This window comes from Athalia rosae, chromosome 5 (genome assembly GCF_917208135.1).
Source record: "Athalia rosae chromosome 5, iyAthRosa1.1, whole genome shotgun sequence".
Taxonomy (NCBI): Eukaryota; Metazoa; Arthropoda; class Insecta; order Hymenoptera; family Athaliidae; genus Athalia; species Athalia rosae.
The window spans coordinates 8,725,139-8,740,146 of record NC_064030.1 but is presented as its reverse complement, the minus strand read 5'-3'; the positions used below and the strand labels follow the sequence as shown (position 1 = coordinate 8,740,146).

The 15,008-nt window shown below is 39.1% G+C and overlaps 1 protein-coding gene across 4 annotated transcripts in view; it reads right to left on the bottom strand.

The window, feature by feature from the left end:
- Positions 1-15,008, bottom strand: part of LOC105690174 (open rectifier potassium channel protein 1) — a 37,407-nt gene that overhangs the window by 2,446 nt on the left and 19,953 nt on the right. For all 4 annotated transcript variants that reach the window (XM_048655644.1, XM_048655646.1, XM_048655647.1 and 1 more), the window contains exons 3-7: positions 3,824-4,000; positions 2,599-2,973; positions 2,038-2,312; positions 1,787-1,945; positions 558-1,691 (exon numbers count right to left, since the gene is read on the bottom strand). In XM_048655644.1, the coding sequence (XP_048511601.1) occupies positions 558-1,691; positions 1,787-1,945; positions 2,038-2,312; positions 2,599-2,973; positions 3,824-4,000 (2,120 nt within the window). The remainder of the gene's footprint in view (positions 1-557; positions 1,692-1,786; positions 1,946-2,037; positions 2,313-2,598; positions 2,974-3,823; positions 4,001-15,008) is intronic.

Below are 15,008 nucleotides of genomic sequence, written 5' to 3'. Positions count from 1 at the left end.
ATTTAGCGTATAAGCGAACTTTACATTCCTCGAATTAACGTCTATCAGGCTGGCACCGCCACAAGGAAAATATCAAGTTTACTATACGTTATAAATGAATGCTAATTAGGTGCTCCAAGAATATCCAAAGCCCGTATCCTCATTTCTGATTTTCTTGTAACAGCAGTGGGGCTGCCGATGCAGTCAAGGATCGAATCTACATTGGGGATAACGAATCCGAAAAAGTACTGACGTAATAATTAAATGGCAATTAGTTGCTCCGATAACAACGAGCGACAATTTCGGGCTTTGGATATTTGAGGAGCACCTAATTAGCATTCAATCACCGCGCAATCATTCTTTCAAAATAACTCCACCCTTAGTGGATCTTTTCATGTGGCGCTGCGAGCTTGAATCGAACGTGGCAGTTTTTTTTTCAATTAGCGTCTAATTAGCACTTAATTATTACTCATAGTAAACGCAAACTTGATATTGGCCTTGTGGCGATTGCCAGCTTGATAGACGTCTCAAATTCATTCATTCATTATTTTGATCGCATCGTCGTTATCTCAACTTACCGTAGCATACGGTGATGGATTTGCCAAGGGAGGTCCTCCGGGAGCGAAGACCGACCTGAGGGAAAATCTCCTGGGCCCAGGTCCGGGAATCAGACTTCCTTTGCGTCGGTATCCGGGTGTCGATGCTCCAGAGTTCGCTTCTGGTCTAAGGGAATACCTGCGAGCGGCCATTTGTCCAGCTGTGACGGTACTCTGCGTACTATGACTGTTCTGATGATTAGTTTCTGTTGGTGGTGAAAACAGACCGAGAAGACTGGGAAGTTTCGGTGGCGTGAGACTGGCGGTGCCCATTTTTCTCTGTGGTCTATTGACCAGATCGTCAGGGACGGCACCGACCCTCGAATGAAGGGCCGTCAAAGCGCGCAAGAAGTCGGCGAGCGATGTTTCTTCGAGTAAATTTCCCTCCGGAGTGTTAGGCAAGTTTCCGCCACAGTGGGTGAAATAATGAGGAGCAACGGAACGCCGACGGTCAAAATCGCCGACGATTGGCCGGGTATTCGCAGTATGCGAAAGGTAGTTTTCCTTCAGGTGAGTCTCGAGATCCTCCTCGGGTGAAGAATCCCGCTTGGACGGTTCGGTCGTTTCTTTTTTACTCGAAAATGGATTGAGCCACCGGGGTCTTATGGTTTTCGGTACGGACGGAAGTGGTACAGAATTTAATCGAGCTCTTGCATTTTTTATCGTGGTATACGCGCCGCTTTTTCTTCTCGCTTTCATCATCTCTTGGATGTTTCTCGACGCGGATGGCCCGGACCAAGTCCACTCGTTGTTCGGTTGTTGCCCAAAACCGGCGTCGTCTTTCTGTAGCCTCACTTCGCTCGCCGCTCTTGCTCTACGAGGAGAAATGGAGACCTTCTCGGGGCCGATTCTCCATCCCGAACCAGCCCACGACTTTTCACCAGCTAAGATCTCTTTATCGCTGAAACCTTCGACGCCCTTCGCGTTAGCGCAATTTTCCTCATCGTCCGGTGTGTGAAATCCGTCAGATGACGGCGGAATGTATCCCAGGGCGTTCACGAGATGAGCTATGAGTTCGGCAGATTGAACCACCGCGTGAGAAGCGAAGGTCGCCGTTTTGTCTATTCTCTGAAGGTCGTTTTCTGACCTCACGCGGTTCACGTTCTCGTATTGAATCTGTAAATGGAGAAAAAAGGATCGCAGAGACATTACTCGGAGGGAAAATACTTGAAAACGATGCGAATTCTTTCGAATTCAGAATCGCTGCTTACCACTGGAGCGATTTCGCTGTTCGCCCGTCGCCTGGGTTGAGTCGGTGGAGCGATTTCTAGGCCGCCATAAATCAGTTCGCGAAGATCAGGAAAGCTCGAACTGCGAGCGAACTTACAGTCTGAAGGAATTTCGTAATTGCATTCGTCCTGGTAGACCGGCTGAAAAATGGGAAACGAATTTTTCAGCAATAGGTTCAGGTTGGAGACTTTGATACAACATAATCGGAGGGCGTATTGAAGGAGGCGCGTACCTTGAGCTTCATAATATACATTTCATTGAAGACCCTCCGCAAATAATTGACGCTCGAATTGACATCCTTGTTGAATTCGTTCCAAATTTTACTCTGCGTGTGTTTCAAATTCATCGCAAGCTTGTGCTCGAGTCTCGTTATCCTTTTACTCCTCATTCCTCGAGCGATGAAACTCATAATCATTACAAGATATCCCAGTCCGAAGACTATCCAAACTATCAGAAAGATTTTGTATAGAATCCACAATATCCCGTTTCCCTTCGTATTGTCTTGGCCTAAAATAACGGACAATGGAACCCATGAAATTTCATCATCGAATACGTATGGACGTTAAAGAGGAAAAACGCTTCCAAAATTGAAAGTCTGCCATTGGAAATAAATGACTCGTTTCTGATACACTACCCCCACTCACCTCGGATGATTATATCCTTGTAAAGCAAGCGAATGGAAAAATTCAGATCATTAAAATTAGCTAGAGACGGAAGCACCAAATTTACCGTTCACCATTCTTAAAGTCTAGATCAAACTTAAGCGGATGTTTCAACTTGATATCTCACTAACCAGCAACGTAGTCGCCAAATCCAATGGTGGTAAGAGTAACGAAAGCGTAATAAACAGCTTCATCGTATTGCCAGCCCTCGTAATACGAGAACAAAAACGCAGGGAAAAAAATAAACATAACGAATCCTGGCGCCAGGTACATGAATATCTGAGCAGCTAATCCGACCCTTCGGGTTTCCAGTGTGTTGAGTCGCTTCGGCGAATCCGAGTGTCCTTCCTTGTAAGATTTGTATTTCTTGTGCGCCCGGACGAAAACATTTCCGAAAAATTCTCCCAGTTGTGCTAAGAGAATACCGTTCATCGGGATACCGATCAGTCCGTAAAATATCATCAGAACACGCCCCAGCATATTTGTTGGCGCGAGGTTCCCGTACCCTGGAATTAAATTGACTCCGTGGCGTATTTTGCGTCGAAACATCTCTTCCAACATCATTCTCCAAACGATTGATTTCAAATAAGAAGACGACCGGGGTCTCGTTAACCAAAATTGTGACGATAAATATTGAGGTCTTACAATTAGTGATACGCTAAAAATGTTAACAAGTATTTCGTGGAGGAAACCGATCCCCAAAATGTGATAACCATCAACATACACGTGGCTCTGCATCGGTTTCATGGTATGATCGAATAAATTTAACATGGCTTTTTTCTTCTTCGTCTCGTGAAACTGTTTTCTTTTTTTTTTTCTTCTACGTTTGGATTCCCGCTGGTGGTAAGTAACATTGAGATTTTTTATAAAAGTCGTCCTCCGATCGTGAAATAGTTTCCCATAAGTAGGTGTAATAATTATAATAATTCGATATTTGTCGCGTCTGCGTTTACTGACTGTTTTAAATATCACTTAGTAAGATGAGGCTATTATCACGGTACATCTCATAGTTTCTATATTGATTTTAGTATATGATGAAGTTATATTTACGCAGTGACGTTACACCGCGCGTATCCCTAATAATCGCAGAGAATGGGGCCTCTGATAATTGTCGGACGCGACACCTTGCAAAGAGCTAAACCGATAAAACAACTTTCGACTTCACTGATATCACCAACCAGAGGCGATAGATTGTTTTAAAAATTATGCAAAGAATGTTACACTTATATCACATGCGATCGTATGCATAGGTCAACAGAACACACCGCTTTATTATTGGTTCCCTAGTTTATCGTGTGTTACCGTAAACGTGTCAATGTCAAAGGCCTCAAGACAGAGTTGTGTACGTATACTCACCGATGGTACTGACGACGGTGTAAGCGAAATAAAAACTGTTGTAAAAATCCCATTTGTACAAATCGACTTCATTTTCCGTATAGTTGAAAACCGACTTGCCGCAGTAGATCGATAGTTTTTCGAAAATCTCATGTTGTCCGTGCCCAAGATTCGGGATATAGTGTTCGTGAAGGAGAGCTAGAACAATCGCAAAAAGTGTAACGATAATTTGTTTATTCATGGGTTTCCTTTTTTTCATTCATCAACTTATTTATTCTTTATTTCTCTCGCTATAGGTTCAAACGGATCGTCGCACGAGTCGAACTCGTGCTATTGCAAACTGTGAACATCGAAAAATTAGCATCGCCTTAAACAAAGTCACAAGTTTTGCAATTGACGTAGGTGAAAATATTTTCAAAATTTAGGTCGCTTCGGTTTCACCGCAGCGCAGTCGGCCGAAAATATTTTTAATTATAAACTTCACCCACAAAATACATATAAGAGACTCGGTAGGGTTTCGTGACAAGTTCATTCGGAAGAACGAGCACCCTACCATATAGATATATTGAACGAAGATTTGACAACGCTAATTGTAAGTAATTTTTAATGAATTCTCGTACAGCGATATATCACCACCCCGTAGTCCAATTTATTTTGATTTTTTGGATACTTTAAATCGATTCATTTCCAGTTTTTATGTTCTCAAAATTGGTAAATTGGTTTGTTTTTTCTTTATTCCGATCTTCTCTGGTACTTCTACGCGTAATTCAAAGTTACATGTTTGTTTCTTTCTACGTCAAAGATATTTGGGTAGCGGTTATTCCTGAACATTTCATGGACTTGGTGAACTTATTTGCACCTTTCAAGGGAATTGTTCTTACGGCGATGATTAATTGTAGTGTAATTATTTATAATGCACATCGGACACGCTCATACACAATATGTTTTTCTCTTAATGAGAGACAAAGCGCTAAAAAACACAAAAGACAGAAAAGGATAAAAGAAAAAAAAAATACCGAGTAAAGATGAGATATCAGACGTATTTTTGACGGTAACATATAACGAGGCTAACGTTATATTTCAAACGTGAACCCGAACTTCTACTCGACATTCCGATTCATGTAAAACCGCGTCAGTTATTGATTGAGAATGCCGATGCGTAGATAATCCGTAAGCTACAAACGAACTACAAACAATTGCACATAGATTGAATTGGATTTGATGGAGATTTACGGTATAGTGAGGGGCAAACATCACAAAATTCCATTAGACGATTTCGTTTTCGGTATTATTAACAAACGAACAACTAACAAACGTCAGAATCAGCACTGCAATCATCCGCAAACGAACTACAATTGAAAGGGATGAAAAACAATCTAATCCAGGCACATGAGGGGCTAAGTATACGGAGTATACAGTGCCAGTATTTTGTGCCAGTGACTGAAATCAGATCTCAAATAACACGAGTTCATGTGTTATTCAACAAAATTGGGCGATCGATGGAAGTGTCGTTCAATTGTGAATCAATCTAGATGGTAACAAATCAGAGAGACCTAACGATAACGATTTTGACCCAAAAATCAATAAATTTGCACGGGTTCAAATCCCGTTGGGTTTTTGGGCCAATTTTTTTTTTTCTTGCAAATTGATCGTATGAAACTATTCTGAGGTATTTTGACCTCAGGATTTCGATTCTGGAAGAAAAATTGATCCATCTCTGAAATTGACCGAGTGATCGCCAACTTTCAGCTTTTCGGGATCAAGAATAAAAAACTCATTTTATCGTCGATTTTGATGTAATTCGTACCCGGGAATTTGCATCTGAGAGAATTAGAATTGATCGTATGGCACTTTTCTTATGTATTTTGACCTCAGGAACACGAATCCGTCGTCCAAATTGAGCTACGATTCTTTCTCTCCGAGATATCCTCAAATTTGTGCCAAAAAATGCGAAAAAATGGGGATAACTCGGTCAATCTTAGAGGTGGATCAATTTGGCTTGCAGATTCGAATTCCTGAGATCGAAATACATAGGAATAGCAAGCGAAACCCATGAAAAAAGAATGTTTATTTTTGACCCAAAAATCGATAAATTTGCACGGGTTCGAATCCCGTTGGGTTTTTGGGCCAATTTTTTTTTTTCTTGCAAATTGATCGTATGAAACTATTCTGAGGTATTTTGACCTCAGGATTTCGATTCTGGAAGAAAAATTGATCCATCTCTGAAATTGACCGAGTGATCGCCAACTTTCAGCTTTTCGGGATCAAGAATAAAAAACTCATTTTATCGTCGATTTTGATGTAATTCGTACCCGGGAATTTGCATCTGAGAGAATTAGAATTGATCGTATGGCACTTTTCTTATGTATTTTGACCTCAGGAACACGAATCCGTCGTCCAAATTGAGCTACGATTCTTTCTCTCCGAGATATCCTCAAATTTGTGCCAAAAAATGCGAAAAAATGGGGATAACTCGGTCAATTTTAGAGATGGATCAATTTGGCTTGCAGATTCGAATTCCTGAGATCGAAATACATAGGAATAGCATGCGAAACCCATGAAAAAAGAATGTTTATTTTTGACCCAAAAATCGATAAATTTGCACGGGTTCGAATCCCGTTGGGTTTTTGGGCCAATTTTTTTTTTTCTTGCGAATTGATCGTATGGAACTATTCTGAAGTATTTTGACCTCAGGATTTCGATTCTGGAAGAAAAATTGATCCATCTCTGAAATTGACCGAGTGATCGCCAACTTTCAGCTTTTCGGGATCAAGAATAAAAAACTCATTTTATCGTCGATTTTGATGTAATTCGTACCCGGGAATTTGCATCTGAGAGAATTAGAATTGATCGTATGGCACTTTTCTTATGTATTTTGACCTCAGGAACACGAATCCGTCGTCCAAATTGAGCTACGATTCTTTCTCTCCGAGATATCCTCAAATTTGTGCCAAAAAATGCGAAAAAATAGGGATAACTCGGTCAATTTCAGAGATGGATCAATTTAGCTTGCAGATTCGAATTCCTGAGATCGAAATACATAGGAATAGCAAGCGAAACCCATGAAAAAAGAATGTTTGATTTTGACCCAAAAATCGATAAATTTGCACGGGTTCGAATCCCGTTGGGTTTTTGGGCCAATTTTTTTTTTTCTTGCAAATTGATCGTATGAAACTATTCTGAGGTATTTTGACCTCAGGATTTCGATTCTGGAAGAAAAATTGATCCATCTCTGAAATTGACCGAGTGATCGCCAACTTTCAGCTTTTCGGGATCAAGAATAAAAAACTCATTTTATCGTCGATTTTGATGTAATTCGTACCCGGGAATTTGCATCTGAGAGAATTAGAATTGATCGTATGGCACTTTTCTTATGTATTTTGACCTCAGGAACACGAATCCGTCGTCCAAATTGAGCTACGATTCTTTCTCTCCGAGATATCCTCAAATTTGTGCCAAAAAATGCGAAAAAATGGGGATAACTCGGTCAATCTTAGAGGTGGATCAATTTGGCTTGCAGATTCGAATTCCTGAGATCGAAATACATAGGAATAGCATGCGAAACCCATGAAAAACGAATGTTTATTTTTGACCCGAAAATCGATAAATTTGCACGGGTTCAAATCCCGTTGGGTTTTTGGGCCATTTTTTTTTTTTCTTGCGAATTGATCGTATGGAACTATTCTGAAGTATTTTGACCTCAGGATTCCGATTCTGGAAGAAAAATTAATCCATCTCTGAAATTGACCGAGTGATCGCCAACTTTCAGCTTTTCGGGATCAAGAATAAAAAACTCATTTTATCGTCGATTTTGATGTAATTCGTACCCGGGAATTTGCATCTGAGAGAATTAGAATTGATCGTATGGCACTTTTCTTATGTATTTTGACCTCAGGAACACGAATCCGTCGTCCAAATTGAGCTACGATTCTTTCTCTCCGAGATATCCTCAAATTTGTGCCAAAAAATGCGAAAAAATGGGGATAACTCGGTCAATCTTAGAGGTGGATCAATTTGGCTTGCAGATTCGAATTCCTGAGATCGAAATACATAGGAATAGCATGCGAAACCCATGAAAAACGAATGTTTATTTTTGACCCGAAAATCGATAAATTTGCACGGGTTCAAATCCCGTTGGGTTTTTGGGCCAATTTTTTTTTTTTCTTGCGAATCGATCGTATGGAACTATTCTGAAGTATTTTGACCTCAGGATTGCGATTCTGGAAGAAAAATTGATCCATCTCTGAAATTGACCGAGTGATCGCCAACTTTCAGCTTTTCGGGATCAAGAATAAAAAACTCATTTTATCGTCGATTTTGATGTAATTCGTACCCGGGAATTTGCATCTGAGAGAATTAGAATTGATCGTATGGCACTTTTCTTATGTATTTTGACCTCAGGAACACGAATCCGTCGTCCAAATTGAGCTACGATTCTTTCTCTCCGAGATATCCTCAAATTTGTGCCAAAAAATGCGAAAAAATGGGGATAACTCGGTCAATTTCAGAGATGGATCAATTTAGCTTGCAGATTCGAATTCCTGAGATCGAAATACATAGGAATAGCAAGCGAAACCCATGAAAAAAGAATGTTTATTTTTGACCCAAAAATCGATAAATTTGCACGGGTTCAAATCCCGTTGGGTTTTTGGGCCAATTTTTTTTTTTCTTGCGAATTGATCGTATGAAACTATTCTGAGGTATTTTGACCTCAGGATTTCGATTCTGGAAGAAAAATTGATCCATCTCTGAAATTGACCGAGTGATCGCCAACTTTCAGCTTTTCGGGATCAAGAATAAAAAACTCATTTTATCGTCGATTTTGATGTAATTCGTACCCGGGAATTTTCATCTGAGAGAATTAGAATTGATCGTATGGCACTTTTCTCATGTATTTTGACCTCAGGAACACGAATCCGTCGTCCAAATTGAGCTACGATTCTTTCTCTCCGAGATATCCTCAAATTTGTGCCAAAAAATGCGAAAAAATGGGGATAACTCGATCAATCTTAGAAGTGGATCAATTTGGCTTGCAGATTCGAATTCCTGAGATCGAAATACATAGGAATAGCAAGCGAAACCCATGAAAAAAGAATGTTTATTTTTGACCCAAAAATCGATAAATTTGCACGGGTTCGAATCCCGTTGGGTTTTTGGGCCAATTTTTTTTTTTCTTGCAAATTGATCGTATGAAACTATTCTGAGGTATTTTGACCTCAGGATTCCGATTCTGGAAGAAAAATTGATCCATCTTTGAAATTGACCGAGTGATCGCCAACTTTCAGCTTTTCGGGATCAAGAATAAAAAACTCATTTTATCGTCGATTTTGATGTAATTCGTACCCGGGAATTTGCATCTGAGAGAATTAGAATTGATCGTATGGCACTTTTCTTATGTATTTTGACCTCAGGAACACGAATCCGTCGTCCAAATTGAGCTACGATTCTTTCTCTCCGAGATATCCTCAAATTTGTGCCAAAAAATGCGAAAAAATGGGGATAACTCGGTCAATTTTAGAGATGGATCAATTTGGCTTGCAGATTCGAATTCCTGAGATCGAAATACATAGGAATAGCAAGCGAAACCCATGAAAAAGGAATGTTTATTTTTGACCCAAAAATCGATAAATTTGCACGGGTTCGAATCCCGTTGGGTTTTTGGGCCAATTTTTTTTTTTCTTGCAAATTGATCGTATGAAACTATTCTGAGGTATTTTGACCTCAGGATTTCGATTCTGGAAGAAAAATTGATCCATCTCTGAAATTGACCGAGTGATCGCCAACTTTCAGCTTTTCGGGATCAAGAATAAAAAACTCATTTTATCGTCGATTTTGATGTAATTCGTACCCGGGAATTTTCATCTGAGAGAATTAGAATTGATCGTATGGCACTTTTCTTATGTATTTTGACCTCAGGAACACGAATCCGTCGTCCAAATTGAGCTACGATTCTTTCTCTCCGAGATATCCTCAAATGTGTGCCAAAAAATGCGAGAAAATGGGGATAACTCGGTCAATTTAAGAGATGGATCAATTTGGCTTGCAGATTCGAATTCCTGAGATCGAAATACATGGGAATAGCAAGCGAAACCCATGAAAAAAGAATGTTTATTTTTGACCCAAAAATCGATAAATTTGCACGGGTTCGAATCCCGTTGGGTTTTTGGGCCAATTTTTTTTTTTCTTGCAAATTGATCGTATGAAACTATTCTGAGGTATTTTGACCTCAGGATTTCGATTCTGGAAGAAAAATTGATCCATCTCTGAAATTGACCGAGTGATCGCCAACTTTCAGCTTTTCGGGATCAAGAATAAAAAACTCATTTTATCGTCGATTTTGATGTAATTCGTACCCGGGAATTTGCATCTGAGAGAATTAGAATTGATCGTATGGCACTTTTCTTATGTATTTTGACCTCAGGAACACGAATCCGTCGTCCAAAATGAGCTACGATTTTTTCCCTCCGAGATATCCTCAAATTTGTGCCAAAAAATGCGAAAAAATGGGAATAACTCGGTCAATTTTAGAGATGGATCAATTTGGCTTGCAGATTCGAATTCCTGAGATCGAAATACATAGGAATAGCATGCGAAACCCATGAAAAAAGAATGTTTTTTTTTTACCCGAAAATCGATAAATTTGCACGGGTTCGAATCCCGTTGGGTTTTTGGGCCAATTTTTTTTTTTCTTGCAAATTGATCGTATGAAACTATTCTGAGGTATTTTGACCTCAGGATTTCGATTCTGGAAGAAAAATTGATCCATCTCTGAAATTGACCGAGTGATCGCCAACTTTCAGCTTTTCGGGATCAAGAATAAAAAACTCATTTTATCGTCGATTTTGATGTAATTCGTACCCGGGAATTTTCATCTGAGAGAATTAGAATTGATCGTATGGCACTTTTCTTATGTATTTTGACCTCAGGAACACGAATCCGTCGTCCAAATTGAGCTACGATTCTTTCTCTCCGAGATATCCTCAAATTTGTGCCAAAAAATGCGAAAAAATGGGGATAACTCGGTCAATTTTAGAGATGGATCAATTTGGCTTGCAGATTCGAATTCCTGAGATCGAAATACATAGGAATAGCATGCGAAACCCATGAAAAAAGAATGTTTATTTTTGACCCAAAAATCGATAAATTTGCACGGGTTCGAATCCCGTTGGGTTTTTGGGCCAATTTTTTTTTTTCTTGCGAATTGATCGTATGGAACTATTCTGAAGTATTTTGACCTCAGGATTTCGATTCTGGAAGAAAAATTGATCCATCTCTGAAATTGACCGAGTGATCGCCAACTTTCAGCTTTTCGGGATCAAGAATAAAAAACTCATTTTATCGTCGATTTTGATGTAATTCGTACCCGGGAATTTGCATCTGAGAGAATTAGAATTGATCGTATGGCACTTTTCTTATGTATTTTGACCTCAGGAACACGAATCCGTCGTCCAAATTGAGCTACGATTCTTTCTCTCCGAGATATCCTCAAATTTGTGCCAAAAAATGCGAAAAAATGGGGATAACTCGGTCAATTTCAGAGATGGATCAATTTAGCTTGCAGATTCGAATTCCTGAGATCGAAATACATAGGAATAGCAAGCGAAACCCATGAAAAAAGAATGTTTATTTTTGACCCAAAAATCGATAAATTTGCACGGGTTCGAATCCCGTTGGGTTTTTGGGCCAATTTTTTTTTTTCTTGCAAATTGATCGTATGAAACTATTCTGAGGTATTTTGACCTCAGGATTTCGATTCTGGAAGAAAAATTGATCCATCTCTGAAATTGACCGAGTGATCGCCAACTTTCAGCTTTTCGGGATCAAGAATAAAAAACTCATTTTATCGTCGATTTTGATGTAATTCGTACCCGGGAATTCTCATCTGAGAAAATTAGAATTGATCGTATGGCACTTTTCTTATGTATTTTGACCTCAGGAACACGAATCCGTCGTCCAAATTGAGCTACGATTCTTTCTCTCCGAGATATCCTCAAATTTGTGCCAAAAAATGCGAAAAAATGGGGATAACTCGGTCAATTTCAGAGATGGATCAATTTAGCTTGCAGATTCGAATTCCTGAGATCGAAATACATAGGAATAGCAAGCGAAACCCATGAAAAAAGAATGTTTATTTTTGACCCAAAAATCGATAAATTTGCACGGGTTCGAATCCCGTTGGGTTTTTGGGCCAATTTTTTTTTTTCTTGCAAATTGATCGTATGAAACTATTCTGAGGTATTTTGACCTCAGGATTTCGATTCTGGAAGAAAAATTGATCCATCTCTGAAATTGACCGAGTGATCGCCAACTTTCAGCTTTTCGGGATCAAGAATAAAAAACTCATTTTATCGTCGATTTTGATGTAATTCGTACCCGGGAATTTTCATCTGAGAGAATTAGAATTGATCGTATGGCACTTTTCTCATGTATTTTGACCTCAGGAACACGAATCCGTCGTCCAAATTGAGCTACGATTCTTTCTCTCCGAGATATCCTCAAGTTTGTCCCAAAAAATGCGAAAAAATGGGGATAACTCGGTCAATTTAAGAGATGGATCAATTTGGCTTGCAGATTCGAATTCCTGAGATCGAAATACATAGGAATAGCAAGCGAAACCCATGAAAAAAGAATGTTTATTTTTGACCCAAAAATCGATAAATTTGCACGGGTTCGAATCCCGTTGGGTTTTTGGGCCAATTTTTTTTTTTCTTGCAAATTGATCGTATGAAACTATTCTGAGGTATTTTGACCTCAGGATTTCGATTCTGGAAGAAAAATTGATTCATCTCTGAAATTGACCGAGTGATCGCCAACTTTCAGCTTTTCGGGATCAAGAATAAAAAACTCATTTTATCGTCGATTTTGATGTAATTCGTACCCGGGAATTTTCATCTGAGAGAATTAGAATTGATCGTATGGCACTTTTCTCATGTATTTTGACCTCAGGAACACGAATCCGTCGTCCAAATTGAGCTACGATTCTTTCTCTCCGAGATATCCTCAAATTTGTCCCAAAAAATGCGAAAAAATGGGGATAACTCGGTCAATTTAAGAGATGGATCAATTTGGCTTGCAGATTCGAATTCCTGAGATCGAAATACATAGGAATAGCAAGCGAAACCCATGAAAAAAGAATGTTTATTTTTGACCCAAAAATCGATAAATTTGCACGGGTTCGAATCCCGTTGGGTTTTTGGGCCAATTTTTTTTTTTCTTGCGAATTGATCGTATGGAACTATTCTGAGGTATTTTGACCTCAGGATTTCGATTCTGGAAGAAAAATTGATCCATCTCTGAAATTGACCGAGTGATCGCCAACTTTCAGCTTTTCGGGATCAAGAATAAAAAACTCATTTTATCGTCGATTTTGATGTAATTCGTACCCGGGAATTTGCATCTGAGAGAATTAGAATTGATCGTATGGCACTTTTCTTATGTATTTTGACCTCAGGAACACGAATCCGTCGTCCAAAATGAGCTACGATTTTTTCCCTCCGAGATATCCTCAAATTTGTGCCAAAAAATGCGAAAAAATGGGAATAACTCGGTCAATTTTAGAGATGGATCAATTTGGCTTGCAGATTCGAATTCCTGAGATCGAAATACATAGGAATAGCATGCGAAACCCATGAAAAAAGAATGTTTTTTTTTTACCCGAAAATCGATAAATTTGCACGGGTTCGAATCCCGTTGGGTTTTTGGGCCAATTTTTTTTTTTCTTGCAAATTGATCGTATGAAACTATTCTGAGGTATTTTGACCTCAGGATTTCGATTCTGGAAGAAAAATTGATCCATCTCTGAAATTGACCGAGTGATCGCCAACTTTCAGCTTTTCGGGATCAAGAATAAAAAACTCATTTTATCGTCGATTTTGATGTAATTCGTACCCGGGAATTTTCATCTGAGAGAATTAGAATTGATCGTATGGCACTTTTCTCATGTATTTTGACCTCAGGAACACGAATCCGTCGTCCAAATTGAGCTACGATTCTTTCTCTCCGAGATATCCTCAAATTTGTCCCAAAAAATGCGAAAAAATGGGGATAACTCGGTCAATTTAAGAGATGGATCAATTTGGCTTGCAGATTCGAATTCCTGAGATCGAAATACATAGGAATAGCAAGCGAAACCCATGAAAAAAGAATGTTTATTTTTGACCCAAAAATCGATAAATTTGCACGGGTTCGAATCCCGTTGGGTTTTTGGGCCAATTTTTTTTTTTCTTGCAAATTGATCGTATGAAACTATTCTGAGGTATTTTGACCTCAGGATTTCGATTCTGGAAGAAAAATTGATCCATCTCTGAAATTGACCGAGTGATCGCCAACTTTCAGCTTTTCGGGATCAAGAATAAAAAACTCATTTTATCGTCGATTTTGATGTAATTCGTACCCGGGAATTTTCATCTGAGAGAATTAGAATTGATCGTATGGCACTTTTCTCATGTATTTTGACCTCAGGAACACGAATCCGTCGTCCAAATTGAGCTACGATTCTTTCTCTCCGAGATATCCTCAAATTTGTCCCAAAAAATGCGAAAAAATGGGGATAACTCGGTCAATTTAAGAGATGGATCAATTTGGCTTGCAGATTCGAATTCCTGAGATCGAAATACATAGGAATAGCAAGCGAAACCCATGAAAAAAGAATGTTTATTTTTGACCCAAAAATCGATAAATTTGCACGGGTTCGAATCCCGTTGGGTTTTTGGGCCAATTTTTTTTTTTCTTGCAAATTGATCGTATGAAACTATTCTGAGGTATTTTGACCTCAGGATTTCGATTCTGGAAGAAAAATTGATTCATCTCTGAAATTGACCGAGTGATCGCCAACTTTCAGCTTTTCGGGATCAAGAATAAAAAACTCATTTTATCGTCGATTTTGATGTAATTCGTACCCGGGAATTTTCATCTGAGAGAATTAGAATTGATCGTATGGCACTTTTCTCATGTATTTTGACCTCAGGAACACGAATCCGTCGTCCAAATTGAGCTACGATTCTTTCTCTCCGAGATATCCTCAAATTTGTCCCAAAAAATGCGAAAAAATGGGGATAACTCGGTCAATTTAAGAGATGGATCAATTTGGCTTGCAGATTCGAATTCCTGAGATCGAAATACATAGGAATAGCAAGCGAAACCCATGAAAAAAGAATGTTTATTTTTGACCCAAAAATCGATAAATTTGCACGGGTTCGAATCCCGT